General features: G+C 34.3%; 1 protein-coding gene across 1 annotated transcript in view; it reads left to right on the top strand.

The window, feature by feature from the left end:
- SCN7A (sodium voltage-gated channel alpha subunit 7) overlaps nt 1-15,612 on the top strand; it is a gene marked incomplete at its 3' end in the record, with an annotated part of 87,850 nt that overhangs the window by 35,710 nt on the left and 36,528 nt on the right. The window contains exons 7-10 of the mRNA XM_082841362.1: nt 1,021-1,227; nt 3,549-3,618; nt 6,049-6,190; nt 9,750-9,956. Coding sequence (XP_082697488.1) covers nt 1,021-1,227; nt 3,549-3,618; nt 6,049-6,190; nt 9,750-9,956 — 626 coding nt within the window. The remainder of the gene's footprint in view (nt 1-1,020; nt 1,228-3,548; nt 3,619-6,048; nt 6,191-9,749; nt 9,957-15,612) is intronic.

Below are 15,612 nucleotides of genomic sequence, written 5' to 3'. Positions count from 1 at the left end.
AGCCAGGACATGGAAGTAACCTAAGTGTCCATCAACAGATGAATGGATAAAGAAGATGTGGCACATATATACAATGGAATATTACTCAGCCATAAAAAGAAATGAAATTGAGTTATTTGTAGTGAGGTGGATGGACCTAGAGTCTGTCATACAGAGTGAAGTAAGTCAGAAAGAGAAAAACAAATACCATATGCTAACACATATATATGGAATCTAAGAAAAAAAAAATCGTCATGAAGAACCTAGGGGCAAGATGGGAATAAAGACACAGACCTGCTAGAGAATGGACTTGAGGATATGGAGAGGGGGAACGGTAAGCTGTGACAAAGTGAGAGAGTGGCATGGACATATATACACTACCAAAAGTAAAATAGATAGCTAGTGGGAAGCAGCCGCATAGCAAGGGAGATCAGCTCAGTGATTTGTGACCACCTAGAGGGGTGGGATAGGGAGGGTGGGAGGGAGGGAGATGCAAGAGGGAAGAGATATGGGGATATATGTATAAGTATAACTGATTCACTTTGTTATAAAGCAGAAACTAACACACCATTGTAAAGCAATTATACTCCAATAAAGATGTTTTAAAAAAAAAGTTAATGAAAGAATGTATAGAATACCGCTATTTCAAACTATTTCTTGTTTCAACATTTGCAACTCATGTTGATTTTTAACTCTACGCCTTTACCTATGCTTATAAATAATGGTGATTAGTTTGAAAAGCAATAGCCAAGAGAGAAGGCCTGTTCTTTATGTAGTAAAGAGAAACAAACAAATAACTAATTTAAAAATACTAAGTTAGGTCTAAATTATTGCCAGGTATAATAAATTAGCAATCATACAGAAACCTCAAAGTTAAGGGTTTTATTCATTTTAGTCATTGGACCTAGATAATGGTGAACTAAATTATAAAACACAAAGCTATTGATTTCGATGGCATCTGCATTTGCCATGGGAGAAGTTGGCTAATCCTGCTTTACTAAGATATTTTATTTTATCGAAAACAAACCTTTCTCTTTTCAGGTCTGAAGTCTTTTGTAGGGATCCTGATCCATTGTTTGAAGAAACTCACTGGGGTCATTATCCTAACTCTCTTCTTTCTGAGCATATTTTCTCTAATTGGGATGGAGCTCTTCATGGGCAACCTGAAGCATAAATGTTTGCGATGGCCCCAAGAAAATGAAACTGAAACACTGCACAACAGAACTGGAAACCCTTATTATATTCAAGGTAAGAATCCCTTGCATCTATATCCAAAAAATTAAAACTTTTCTTACTGGCAAAACATTCTTCACAGAAATATTGAACATTCAATTTCAGAACAAATTTTACTTCAGAACAACCTTCATATAAATGCCATAACTATGCTCAAGTACTAATTTGGATCAGTTTCCTTTATCAGGATAATAAAGTTCCAAGTCTTCAGACAGTTTAATCAGGGAAACCTAAGTTTGGAATTGCTAAAACTTGCAAGTTTTATCCTTTCATAAATAAATAAATATGACCAAAGTCTTAATTGCAATTTTATCAGAGTACAATCCTCATGATACTACCTTTCTTCGATAAAGTTGTTTAAAATTTAAATGTAAGTCTACACATTAGAAACTTTGGGGTGATCATATAAATCAAAAAATGACCTACAATATAGAAATTCTTACTATTGTTGTATTTCAATTGCTGCTGCTTATTTTAAATGCTTTGAGTTATACTTTGATGAATAATGAAAATATTTTAGGCTAACAGAAATAATGTCAAACAAGTATTGCTTAGTCCTTATACATAAGTAATTCACATGCCTGATCACATATCTTCACCATAATCCTGCAGAGAAGACATGAATAACCCCTGTTACCAACAGGGAAACAGAAGTAAAGAGAAATTTTGTGAATGTTCTAGCATACTATAACCACTCGGTGGCAAAACTAGGATTCTAGCCAAGCTCCATCTGGCTTTAAAACCCATTCCATTTTCACCAGGCCATACTCTCTTGTTAGATTTTTCCCTCATATTAAAATCATCATCTCCTTTCTGACAGTATTTAGAAAAAACCAAAAGCATATTGTTCAACTAATAAAAATAAAATATTGTTTAACCTTAAGTAGTCCTTCTACCTTAATTTTATTTATACTTTGGATTTAATAAGTTCTAAAACAAATCTTTTTTTTTTTTTTAACATCTTTATTGGGGTATAATTGCTTTACAATGGTGTGTTAGTTTCTGCTTTATAACAAAGTGAATCAGTCATACATAAACATATGTTCCCATATGTCTTCCCTGTCTAAAACAAATCTTAATAAATTTTACTCTTTGGTTTATCCCATAATATGATTATGATGCAAGTAATGCAAAATTATTAGTATATATGTGAAATGTTTCCTTATTATGTAGGTCTATTTCATGGTCTTAATTCTAGTGATAAGAACAATAGGAGATGGATGTTAAATCTTAGATTCCAAATGAAATCCCCTTTAGCTTCTTTGATGTTGTAATAAAAATATGCTAATTACTAAAAATTTTGCTACTTCACTGGTTATTGCTAAGAAAATAGAGTCCAAGTTCTTTTCTTTGTTAATGTATATTACAATGAAATCATTTTAAAGATTATCACTTTCATATTTGTCCAATTCTAGTCATTCCATTTTCTCAAATAGCATGTTAGGAATTGCTGGAAATATATTTGCAAAACATTATTTAACCTAATTTCCATGTCATAGTCCTTGTATTTAGAAGAGCACTTGGGACTGCTCAGTTCTAACGTCAAATTTCATTTGTTTTTTGACAGTCACTCAAAAGTTTTGATTAATGGTTCCTAACTATGATTTTTTAATTCTTCTAAAATTATTTTAGGTGACAAATTAAAGTGACATTTTCTGAGATTGGTGTAATTCAATTTTGTATACACACGCACACACACACACACACTCACCAGGACTGATCTCATGGGTTTGATTTGTGTGATTTGAATTCAGAACCTAAAAAGCAATGCTACTAAGCATGTATGTTCCCAACCCTGGTAACTGATATCTATAAATACACAATTTACATTTTGATTGATAGCAGATAAAAATACCTGGATGAATTCTATGGGCTATGACTCAGATTAGCTCAGATTATGATTGAAACTAGGTGATATCAGGACAAGTAATTAGGCGGCACTGGACACTCATTGTAGAAAAGTAAGCTGCAAAGTGGGAAGAGAATGGAAATTAAACCCAGAGACAGAAAACTCTGGCCTTCTGTTCAGGAAGATCATCAGGAATAAATCCTGGAAGGAATAATCCTCAGTCTTCAAATAGATTAGTCTTGGGAATTTTTCTTTCAGGGTCTGGTCATACCTGGCTGGAGTAGGTGGATTGCCAGAGGTCTTTTGGCCTGTACACTGGATGCTAGGACAGCCTCCTAGATTTAAAAGAAAAGCGGGGGAGGCAGGCTCTATGCTCCTTCCTTCTCACTGTACAGAAGTATGTTCATCTGTACAGATTTAATTGGGTTTCAGATATGCTGTCCACTCAAGATTAGATATGGAATATTATTTCTTTCCTATTTTTCAGAAACAGAAAACTTTTATTATTTGGAAGGAGAAAGATATGCTCTTCTTTGTGGCAACAGAACAGATGCTGGGTAAGTGGTATTAATGTTTTCTTCTATTGTAACCAGAAGTGAGGTCTGGCTGTTCAACGCTCAAAAGCCGGTAAAAAGCCCAGGTTGGTGGAAAGGAAAGTTTGCTTTATTTTGGGTACCAGCAACCGTGAGCAGGGAGTGGGGTGGGGAGAGGGCGGAAGCCTGTGTCCAATGGCCGACTCTGACCCTACCGCCCTGACAATCAGGGAGCAAGAGCTTTTATAGATGGAGGGAGGGGGCTACAGGCAGGAACAGCGCAGTCAGCTCTGACAGACATCTTGATATTGGTCATCGGTGGTCTGACCAGCATCATCTTGATTGTTTTAAGTACAGTTAATCTTCAGTTCCAGGGTCGGTTTGTTCCCATTTCCTTGAGGCCAGTTCTTGGAATTATGGCAGCTCATGTCACGGCTACAGTCTGGTCTTCATGTAGTTAACTTCTTCCACCTGGTGGGGATTTCAGCATCTATAGACAGCTCACAGGATATGGCTCAGAATATTATCTGTAGCCCTTGAGAAGGAACTAAAGGTCCTTGACTATGTTTAATGACTAAACTATTATTATTTGGTCTCCTTTGACTGTTTTCCTTTGTTTCTACTTTTTCTCACTTCTCCGATTAAACTTATTCTTTGGTTAAAGTTTTTCCACAGACAAAAGTCAGGATGAGGACATGGGAGAGCAAGGACCATAGGGTCCTGCTCTGTTTCAGTATCCCTGATCAATAGTATTTATTTAATGATTATTGCTTTTATTAATGGTTCCCATTTGATTACATAATCTCATTTTACCATCAAAACCATGCTGAGAAGTGTACAGTATGGAATACTATTAATCTGATTTTACAGAAAAAAGTATAATGGATAGACTAGCTAAATGGTTTATTCAAGGTCAAGAAGTTAGTAAATGGAAGAGCTGGGACTTAAATAAGAATCTGATTTTCTGTTTTCAGTGTGCCCCAGAGCTAATAGGAATTATCAAGAAAGACAATATAATCTGTTCTTCAGCCCGAAGACTTTGAAGAAAAAAAAATTAAAGATACGATGTTATTTCACTTATTTTATGGCTTGTATGTCTTTAATGAATATAATTTACATTAATCACAAGCTGATTGCTCTTAAAAACAGTACTTATAAATAATTCTTCAGTGAGATGACAAAACTCTCAAGTTTTATTGTCCTATAATTTCAGATGAAGAGATAAGAAGGTAGAAATAGAGTGCTTCTCAGCAGTACTATGACTCAATTCCTTATGTTACTTCCCTAAGCCGGGATGACTTGACACCCATTTGTAAAGTCAGCTCTTTCTTAGAGGCTCTGGGCACAGATTGACAAAAAAGCACACGGGAGAGGGGAACATGAGTTATGTAGTTTAGTTGTATTAAGGTGATTTAGACATATTGTTGCTTACTCAACTCTTTTTGCCACCCTACTTCTGGGCTTCCTTTCTGTTTTCAAGTCCAGACTGTGATTTCATCGCATCGTTTCTGCCCCATCCCACTCAAGCTAACCCTTTCAATGGACATTCCAAATTAAATTTGACCTGAAATGCATGTTGGAGATATCTGGTCATGGATAGACAGAATCACAATGATATAGTATGTCAAGGCCAGAAGAGAAAGTCATACAGCGTTTCACCTGCAGCCATCATACTTTGCTGCATGGTAAACTATCCTAAAAGTTGGTGCTTTAAGACAAGAACAAAAATTCATTTGTTCAGATTCTGTAGGTCAGCAATTTAACAAGCCTCAACACACAAGTACTTTTTAAACCTCTGTTTGCATCACAATTGTTAACCATTAACAAGTATGCAAAACAAGTCACATGGCCAAAGTTCCAATAATGTAGGAGGAACTACAGAAAGTTGTGGATGGAGGAAGCATGATTTATTGGGCCACTACTGTCATAATGGACCACAACACCCAAGCCCCAGTAGGTAAAAGTATGAAGACTCCATGAAAGGAAATGAAATAAATATTTAATCATCTTTCTACCAAACTTCCAGTTCTGCTTATAAATTATTGATAATAAAATTTTTCTCACCCTTGAATAATGGGATGTAAGGGTTTGAGATGATATCATTTAAAAATTAAACCCTAAACTACTACAGTTTTATTTTTATCAGTGTTATTTTCCGTCAGTTATACTTTCACTTTGATACTGGGTAGTAAAGAAATCTTCAACAAAAGGCTTAGCAAAAACCATTTGTGAGGCCCTGTTGTCTTTTAGTTTAATTAACACTGTTCACTTATATCAACTTAAAATCTAACTCATATGCAGCTTTTTCCGCCGGGAATTGTTTGGGAGAAGACTACTTCCTGTGGAAGAGGGAGCCCTTTATTATTCGTGGGCAGATGTTCTGTATTTATGATTTGACCATAATCTGAAAGTCACCTAAGAGTAAACGGTGTTTCTTTTCTGTATCTTAATTAGTCAGTGTCCTGAAGGATATGTGTGTGTAAAAGCTGGTGTAAATCCTGATTATGGCTACACAAATTTTGACAGTTTTGGCTGGACCTTATTAGCCCTATTTCGGTTAATGATGCAGGATTACCCTGAAGCACTTTATCACCAGGTAAGAACACAGAGAATCTGTACTGCACAGAAAAATGGTGCCATGCTCCTCCTTTCTGAAATAATGATCAAATATAATACACTGTATTAAATTTTTATGTGAAGAAGAATTTGAGGACAGAAGAAAAGAGGATGAGAATTACCTAATGTCAAACTGTATGTTAAAACTGAGCCCAAGTCTGTGTTCTTATGTATGGTATTGATATCTTATTTAATCTTTGAAACAATCCTACAAGGATATAAATACGTATATGCGCTTTTTTATGAAGACCCTAAGATCAGAGCATTTAGGTAATCTCCCCAAAGTTAAAACACATGTATCTGCCAGAGATCACTATACTGCTCTGTGGTCTCAGACGTTTGACATTAACTAAGTAAAGAGCATTTCTAAGTACTAATTCTTTAGACAAAAAAATTGAACCTATGAGATTACCATGTATTAAGAAATTATTTGTTGAATGCCCACAATGTACTCCTTCTCTTTAATTCTCTATTTCTTCTCATTCTCCTTTAATATTCAATCAGGCTCCAGTTGTAATAGCAGAAAGCCTGCTGTTATGAGACTTGAAATCAAAATGCTGAGAGTCCTCCTTTATAACTGATGATTTGTGTGCCATAGTGTCTCAGAAGGATATAATACGTGCTCATTAAAATAGAGATTCAATTTTTCTTTTAAGAAAAGTTCCAGTATAGTGGAATATGCAGTGTCATTTCAGCAGCATAGTTAATATCGAAGGATATTAGATAAAATAAGTAAATTACTTTAAATTCCAAAAGTATTTACAGTTGAAAAAGAGCACTCTTTTTAAACACACACACCATACTTTTTATGATTGAATAAATTATGGTGTGTGTGTATGTGTGTTTACAGGCCATTAATAATGATAAGGATAATATAATATATTTTTGGCACAAAGATTCATAATATATTATTAAATGAAAATCAAGTAAACCAAACATGCTTTTAGTATAATTATATTTCTAGTAAAAGTACATGAAAATATTACAAGTGATTTTTTTCTTTATGTAAACTATATTTTTCTAATTTTGTAAGAGTAGTTATATTGTTATTTCCCAAAATTTTGACAAGCATCAATGCCTCCACCACAACACTGTAAACTTCTCATTTCTAAAATAATCTCATCATGTTATTCTCCTTCTAACAATCCTTCAGTGATTTCCAAATTTCTGTGAGATGAAGTTCAAAGTCCATATGCATTGTCCATAGTGCCCTTTAAAATCTAGTCTCAGCATTTGTTGCCAGATTCATTTCCCAAAATATCCCAATATATACTCTCTGCTTTATTTCAGTCAAAAAGATTTGCTGTTTCCTAAATGACCTTTTCCTGTAATTTCTTGTTTCAGTGTGTACAAATTCAAGTTTCTTCCATCTTCAGTCTCATGCCTCAGATTTTTGCCTCCAAGCTATATTTCTTTTTTGAGCTTTTCCCCAACCTCTTCTTTTAGAGCTGGACATATTCTACATCAGAATTCCATGGTACCCTGTAATTGCCTCAGGTAGTGCTTATTTTAATTGCTTGTTCAGCATTTCCTCCCACTAGGAGATGCACTACCTAAGAAGAAGTATTTGGTCTTATTTTAATTTTTGTATTCTCAGCATCTAACACATAGAAATGTTTGATGAAGTTTTAATAAACAAAAATATAAGTAAATATTCATGGGTTATGTTACTTTATATAATAGTGAACGTCTTGCCTTTTTTTTTACAGCTTTCAAAGTGCGTTAGCTAATTTTCTTGGTAACATTGGTCTAAAGGAAATCCTCTCATACAACCAGTGAAATGAGAAATCAGTTTGGGAGTGCCCTGGTGCTGGAGTCTTACAGGACCTTCATCATTATTGTACTCTAAATTTTTATTGACTAGTGTAGATAAGGTGTGCTTTGATTTGGACTTGGTTTTTACTCTGAGCATTGCCCTACTGAACTAGACTGACTGTGGCTAGGGAAATTTGGTAATTATTCCCAAAGAGTACAGCTCATGTTTTAGAGGATATCATTCTCCGTTCATTCAACAAATATTTATTTGACCCAAGTACTCTTTGATACAGCATCAGTACGGAAATGAACAAAGCAGATTGTCAGTCCTCATGGAATGGAGTTATGTTTAGCAATAGTTAACGTAATGCATACTTGCCATGAGCTAAGATCGTCTCATACGTTGTTTCATTTGATTTTCATAACAAATCTATGACAAAGGGGTATAATTAACCCCTATTTCCTGCTAAAATATAATAGAACTAGAATTTGTATACTTTTCCATTCTAATAAGATTGTATACTTTTATTCTCCATCAGCTTCATATAGGGGAAAGAGCAAAAGTTTTGAATTCAGGCATTCCCCCACAGTTATGAGATCTTTGCCTGTCTAATTTTCATCTCTTTTCTATGTGGTAAATACTACACGAATGTTTTGCCCAGAATTAATAAAATAATAACCATAAAGTATTTATTAATATACATGTCCTGCAGTGTACTCCATGATATCTATTACTAACTCCTGAATATACTGTAAATGACAGCCATTTAGTAGGAAAAATATTTAACCACATCCTAAATAGCTGACTCACTGGGATAATCAAGTTTATTAAAAATACCTTTAAAGAAAAACATACTATAGATTAATAAGAAATTATTTCTGACTAAATGTTAGAAGGTCATATTAATTTGTAAACATTCTTAACTCTGTTATATCAACACAATATTTTCTGTAAATACCTGTCTATTGATTCAAATGAATACTTAAAAATTAAAACTATTCCCATTTGTTTTCTTGAAATTTGTTCATATACTTTTAATCAATGAAGATAAATCAGTGGACTATATTTTAGATTTGTCATATCTACTTATAAATTTAAAAGTTTTCTGATATATCTTAGGTAATTATTATGAAATAAAAGCTAGTCAATGCGCAGTTTGGAAATCTACAGTTTTGTATTTTTCCATCCACAAATGACTTCATATAAGTGAATGATATAACTTTCCTTTGTGATTTGTCTAGAGGTTCATCAACAAAGCAGGTATTCCGACAGATATAGAAATATTCCTGTTCCTCACCCCTTTGAATAGACCTGATTTTGTACCTCGTTGTGATGTTTCCATAAAGTTCAGAGGAAAGTAATCTCCAAACAGTCATTCTTTGACTTTATTACACTTCGTATAGTTAACGATTCTACTTCAAAGTAAATAATCTTTCATATTTAGACTGTCCAGCTTTCTTTATTGAAAGATGACAGTTTTTTCCTTTCAACATGTTTACTCTGTTAATGAAGACATAAAAGTCAGATGTTCAGCCTGAATTAATTAAATTACTAAATTCTTCCCTGGTTTTGTACCATATATTTTGTACCTTACATATATGTCTAAATTGAAGAGCTTTCATTTATTTCTCCAGGTAGAGCCAGTACTTAAGCTGTCTTGTGATTACATTCCACTTATAACTAAATTATTTTCATAACAAAATTTCATTTTTCATTTTAAAATAACAGATTGCAGGAAGACAAATAACGTTTCCTCTCTGTCCTGTTTTCCACCTTTCCTTAGATCCTTTATGCTTCTGGGAAGGTCTACATGATATTTTTTGTTGTGATAAGTTTTTGGTTTGCCTTTTATATGGCAAGTTTGTTCTTAGGCATACTTGCTATCTCCTGTGAAGAAGAAAAGCAGAGAGCTGCTGAAAAAGCTAAGAAGATTGAGCCGGAGCTTCAGCAGGCTTTAACGGAACTTCAAGAAGGAAATAAAGCAGCAGAGGTACAGATTTTTTAAATGCTTTTTTGGAGTCAGAGTTTATCTTCTTGGAGCATATTGTCTTCTAATAGATGCTCAATATCTGTGTGTGGTACATAATAAGATCATAAGTGATTTTAATAGGAGGGCTCACTTTTGCTACATAACATTCTTTCCTGAGTGTGGTGTGGTAAGAGTGACCAACATGTTTAAGATTTTGTTTTTGCTCCAAAATGCATACTACTACTGCTGATAAACTATGGATATATTATACATTTTTTTGAACTTGACTTCTCTTAATGCAGGTATAATTTATTAATTTAAACTTGCTTCAGACAGCACATCAGAATTAGCTTTGGAAAATTTCAGTGTTCAACTCAAAAGTGACAGTGCCTTCCATAATTTAGAAATCAGAAAGGACTAAAAGCATGGATCGAAGAATAGTACTGAAGTTGTAAAAAGAGGAAAAAATTTTACTTTATTGACTTTCTAACTCGTTCAAGAGGAAATGCACTGTGCATCCTGACCTAAGGAGTTATTTTACCTGTGGAATAATTAAATCCATGATCAGTAAAATTTAATACAGTTTTACTCTAATTTTCAATGACCTTAGTCTTGTGTTTGAATATATTTTCAGATGTTTAGCCTCATAGCAAAAGATTTTGCCCACGAATCTAAAAGTATTGACAGAAGTAACATTAAAGAAGTTGTAGAAAATTATCTTTAAAAATCTAAATTGTGCCATAAGTGTGCAGAAAAGAAGAACAGGACCTAGGAAAGCAACCAGAAGTAGCTTTCTTATATTCCACAGGACCTAGCTAGCTCACACCTCCTCTTAGGTTTAGAGAGGGATAGGTTTAGCTCAGTCTCCTAATATCCCTACCCAGAAGCTGTCAAGGTGTGCAGTGGGCAGAAGCCAAAGCAGCCTAAGGGGGACGGAACCCATGCCTCTTCTGAGGTGTTGCTCCCTTCCTCTGTGTTGTGAGCAGTCCCCCTGCCAAGAAGCTTGTTCTTTGGAGGGTGCTTGGCCCAAAGTGATCACAAGCAGTCCAGTGCTCCCACCCCACTGGCCTAGTTACAGGACCCTCACTTGCGGGAGGGGGGCCATGCCCTGCCTTCTTTTCCATCCTTCTGGAATATTTATTTTTGCACTCTTAACACTTGCTAATAAAGATTGTCTACACGGGAAAAATACTCGAACTATATTTTCTAGTAGATGTAAAAAGGACAGATTGACGGAGCAAACAAAAGATAGAAAGGGGCTATATCCAGGATCCTCTCACATAAAAAGATAAAAAGAGCTGAGGAAAAGTAAAGAGCAAAAGATTCACTCCGGCATGTGTAGTATGACTGGCTAAGAAGTTCATTAATACCAAAGGCCCCTGCTGGGCCAAAAAGAGGAAAATGTTAACTTCCCTGTTATATAACCCTTTCATTAAGTTGTCATCAGTAAAGAAGCTCTAGAAAAGTCATTCCACTACAAAGTGGGGTCTGAATGATATGATATAGGATCATACCAAATGACAAGTTATTGATAGATATGTGTATCTATGAGGTTTCAATGCATACAATTGAAAAATGAATCAATTACATACGGTATGAAGAAAACATGTATAAAAAGAAGCTATCAAATATAGCCATCATATCACCCATGAGGAAGTCACAGAAGAACAAATTACAAAAGCTTTCTGTCTCTAGAAATGAGTCTGAGGTCCTTCAGATTGAATGATTGTAGTCTGAATGATATGTTGAATGTGTAATTTGTTTTGAAGTGGCATTTCAAATCTCAAGGGCTACACACAAATGCATTCAAGAGCACAATACTTCTCTTATTCCAGATGAGATGCCCTATTAGCTCTGCTTATGAAGAACTTAGATTATTCCCTAATTTCCCAATATCTCCATTCCTTTGGCTATTTGGATCACATAAAGCCTTTCTGGTTTTAATTAAATTCTTTCAATTATAAAAGGTTTCTGTTCCTGGAAGAGTACTAGAACATTTTGTCATGCGAAAGTTTTCTGGGAAAATGAGAATAAAAGTTATTTTCACAAGATGTGCTTTCTTTTCCTTTTTTATTTATACATAAGAAAACACTGGACAGTGAAGAATTTAAAATGGAACATACTGAGGACCCTTTAGATGACCAACCTGATTTAACCCTAGACAGATTCTAATTCCAATGTTGGAATTACTGGGAAATTACATATGTGTTTCATATTCTCACATTATAAGAAAACAGTAGATCATATTGGCTAAAATTAGAGTTTTGCAGTCAGATAAATATAGATTTAAGTCCATTTTAGCCACTTAATAGATGTATGATATTTGCCAAGCCTGTTAACCTTTCTAAACTTCAGCTTCTTTATCTGTAAGGTGTGTATTAGAATATCTGTGTCATAGGTTGTTGTGAGATTCAAATTAAATAAATGTTTGTAAAGCACTTAGCACTGCTTAGAATATACTAAGCAACTGAAAAAATGGTAATGGCTAATTATAGGAAAGACAAGAAGACAACTGCAAGAAGGCACTGTCGTCCATATGGAGAATACTTGTCAATATAAAATTCTTTAAGTCTTTGACTATGTCCCCCTTTTAGGGATAATTAAAGTAATAATAATAATAATGATAATAATAGTATATAATGTTTATTGAGTGTCAACTATGTGCCAGACACATAATTAGTGTCTTCACAAATTCTCAAATTTAATCTTTATTGAGAAGTTCCAGTTACAAAGTTTGATCTATATTTATTGGTAATTGATTTCTCAACACTGAGAAAGAGAACCCATTTTTCATCACTTTACCATCATTGTTGTGGAGAATCAACACTGAAACAATATTATTTCATCAGTTACACAGTTTGTAGGTGAAACTTTCTTATGAATTGTCAGTTATTGGCAAAACCTTAGAAAAGAATGATTTATACAACTGTAGGAATATAAATATTAAAAAAATTTTGCCCATCTAAACTGATATCCTTACAGTTCACCTGTATAATTAAACATTATTGACAATATTCTGTATGTTAGGCATTGTATTAAGCATTGGAGATTTTAAAATTAATAAATATAAATACAGTGTCTATCATCATGAAGCTAATGGTCTAATGGGGAGATAAACTATAAAAATAAATGGTAACTTTAGGACCACCAGACATTATGTTTCCTTATGTTATGAAATAGGAAACATAAAACACCACAATATATTCTTGCCAAAATCCACGCTAAGTCTAATATGCCTCTAGATCTAACCGTCTTTTTCCAGAGACTATAGGAGAGAGAAGAATGCATTAAATTAAACTAAAAAGACATAATCTGCCAAATTAAGAATGTGGAAAATTCTACAATATAAGTGATTCAGTGTCTTTAACAAATCACACAGGCTAAATAAATTTAAAAGCATGATAATCAGTAGAACTGCAAACCAAAAAAAAATGTATATCATTTTGTATTTTGATTGGAACAAGTCAACTATAATAGAATGTTTCTGAGAAATGAAAGAAAATTGAGCATGGTCTGGGTCTTGGATAATATTAAGGAATTAATAATTTTGCTGACTGTGATAATGGTGTTGTGGTTATCTTTTTAAAAAGCTTATTCTGAAATTTTATGATATTTGAAATTTGATTTAAAATACTTCAGGAAAAAAGTAGGGTGAGTAATACATGAAAAATGGAAAGTATAATGTCATTAATGGTTGAAGCAACCTATTGGGTACCTGGTGAGTATTATTCTCCACTAAAAAAATTAAATGAAAATATGGGAAGTGCTATAAAAGTGAGAAACTTAGTGCTTTGAAAACTTGTAATAAAGAATTTCTCTGAGTCAGAAAAGGTTTTTATTGAGGACTTGGCACTTGAACTGAGATCTGAAGAATGAGTCCGTTCTATCTGGCGGGACGGAACAGGATGAGTCAGAGGATTAAAAAGGCCAGTGGAGTTGCAGTAGAGAGAGGAAGTCTGGGTCCAAGATGAACACTTCAGGTGTTCATTGCTAAATGCCAGGAGTATGACTGGGTTCTTCCTTTTTCATATCTCCCCTCCAGAGAAAATTGAAACCAGCAGTGAGAAGAATCCTAGCCCGTTCTTCCAGTTTAATTTTAATGCTGGATTGTCTAAAATTCAGGCATATATCCTTATTAGCTCTTAAACTTCCAAAAAGAAGATTTTTGAGTCATAATCCTTTCAATTTACATTGTAAACTATGTGTATCCTTAGGAGTTGGCTAACGTATGGGCACTTATTGAGAAGTTCAATTGAGATAATTACTAGACTGATATGTGGTTTGTTGATTTTGTATCCTAAAACATATCCATAGTTCAAGCCAAATCAGTAATGAGCATTGACTGTCTCAACAATAACGTTATCACTCTCCCCGCTCCACTGCTCCCCCCATCACAGATGATGATCTTAACTGGATTGCTCTTTGTTGTAAATTCATCAAACATTGTCACCGTCACTACCACAAGCAGCTCTATGAGAAGTAATTCCTCGGTATTAAGAATATAGTGGAGGATATCGTTCACGATATGACAAAGTCTCATCTTTATGAAGAAACACCTGGGAAATTCCTATCAGACTTTAATAACAAAAATTATAGTTCTGTCAGTTTTTAACTCATGGAAGTTTGGAATTATATAAATGATCACATATTTTATGTAGCCTTCTAAGTCAGCAAAGAAAATACTTTCTGGAATAAGCATTGGTTTAAATAAATAAATTAGCTTCACATCCTGAGCTTTTGCTTACTTTTTCAGTTTAAAAAAAAAAAGTGAGGCAACAGAGATCTGTAGACCTAAAGAATCTGTCATTTTCCTGATGGAACTCAGTATGTAGTACAGTTGGTTTTTACCTCCTCTAGCTCTAGTATTTAAATTAGAAGGACTTGACTCCTACTGAGTGAGATGAATATGATGATTCCCTTGACATCTACTCTGGGACTTCAGATAGACCACAGCAGAACCTGCCAGCCAGGGTGTTCTGGGTATGGGTTTTCAGTGAGCCTCAACCATGAATCCCCTCAGTGTTAGGGCAGCAGCAGGCCCATGCCAGTTATCTCTATTCAAAAGCTGCCTCACCTATTTAAATTTATTTACTATTTATTTCACCTATTAGGCTCACCTATTTACCAAATTAACAAGCATACAAATATTATTATTCTTTGTGTGTGCCAAGTGTAAAAACTGTTGGGGGCTCTATGGTGCAATGTCATCTACCCATTGCCAGTTTCTTACTGTTTAAATTCAAATACAAAATTTTTACATGGTCACTAGAAACATCTGGGGCCATACTTGTGATAATCATGAATGTGTAGAACTTGTAACATCTGCATCGAAGCCGAGGAGTTTTGAGTGCCTTTCCAATGCAAGGGTTCTTTTTAACTCGGTAACCACATCAGCAAAACAGAGGGTGTCTTAAAACCATTACTCAAGGGTCATGAGGGACAGAAAGAAGTGATTCGTTTTTGGAAGTATCAAATATGTTCTAACCAAAAATATCCTTTAAAATTCATTCTATTACCTGATATTACATGAGACATGTTTCATCATCTCAACACCAAATAATTGATTTTATCAAGAGAGTTTACAAAGTCGTAGTTAACATATCATCAAGTAAAAAATGTAAGGTGTTAGAGAAATGTAAGGTGTTATTGTCCAGTAGCATGTTTGCCAACTGCATAT

Source organism: Leucopleurus acutus (genome assembly GCF_964270905.1).
Source record: "Leucopleurus acutus genome assembly, chromosome: 6".
Taxonomy (NCBI): Eukaryota; Metazoa; Chordata; class Mammalia; order Artiodactyla; family Delphinidae; genus Leucopleurus; species Leucopleurus acutus.
The sequence above is the reverse complement of the archived record's forward strand: the minus strand, read 5'-3'. Positions and strand labels throughout refer to the sequence as shown.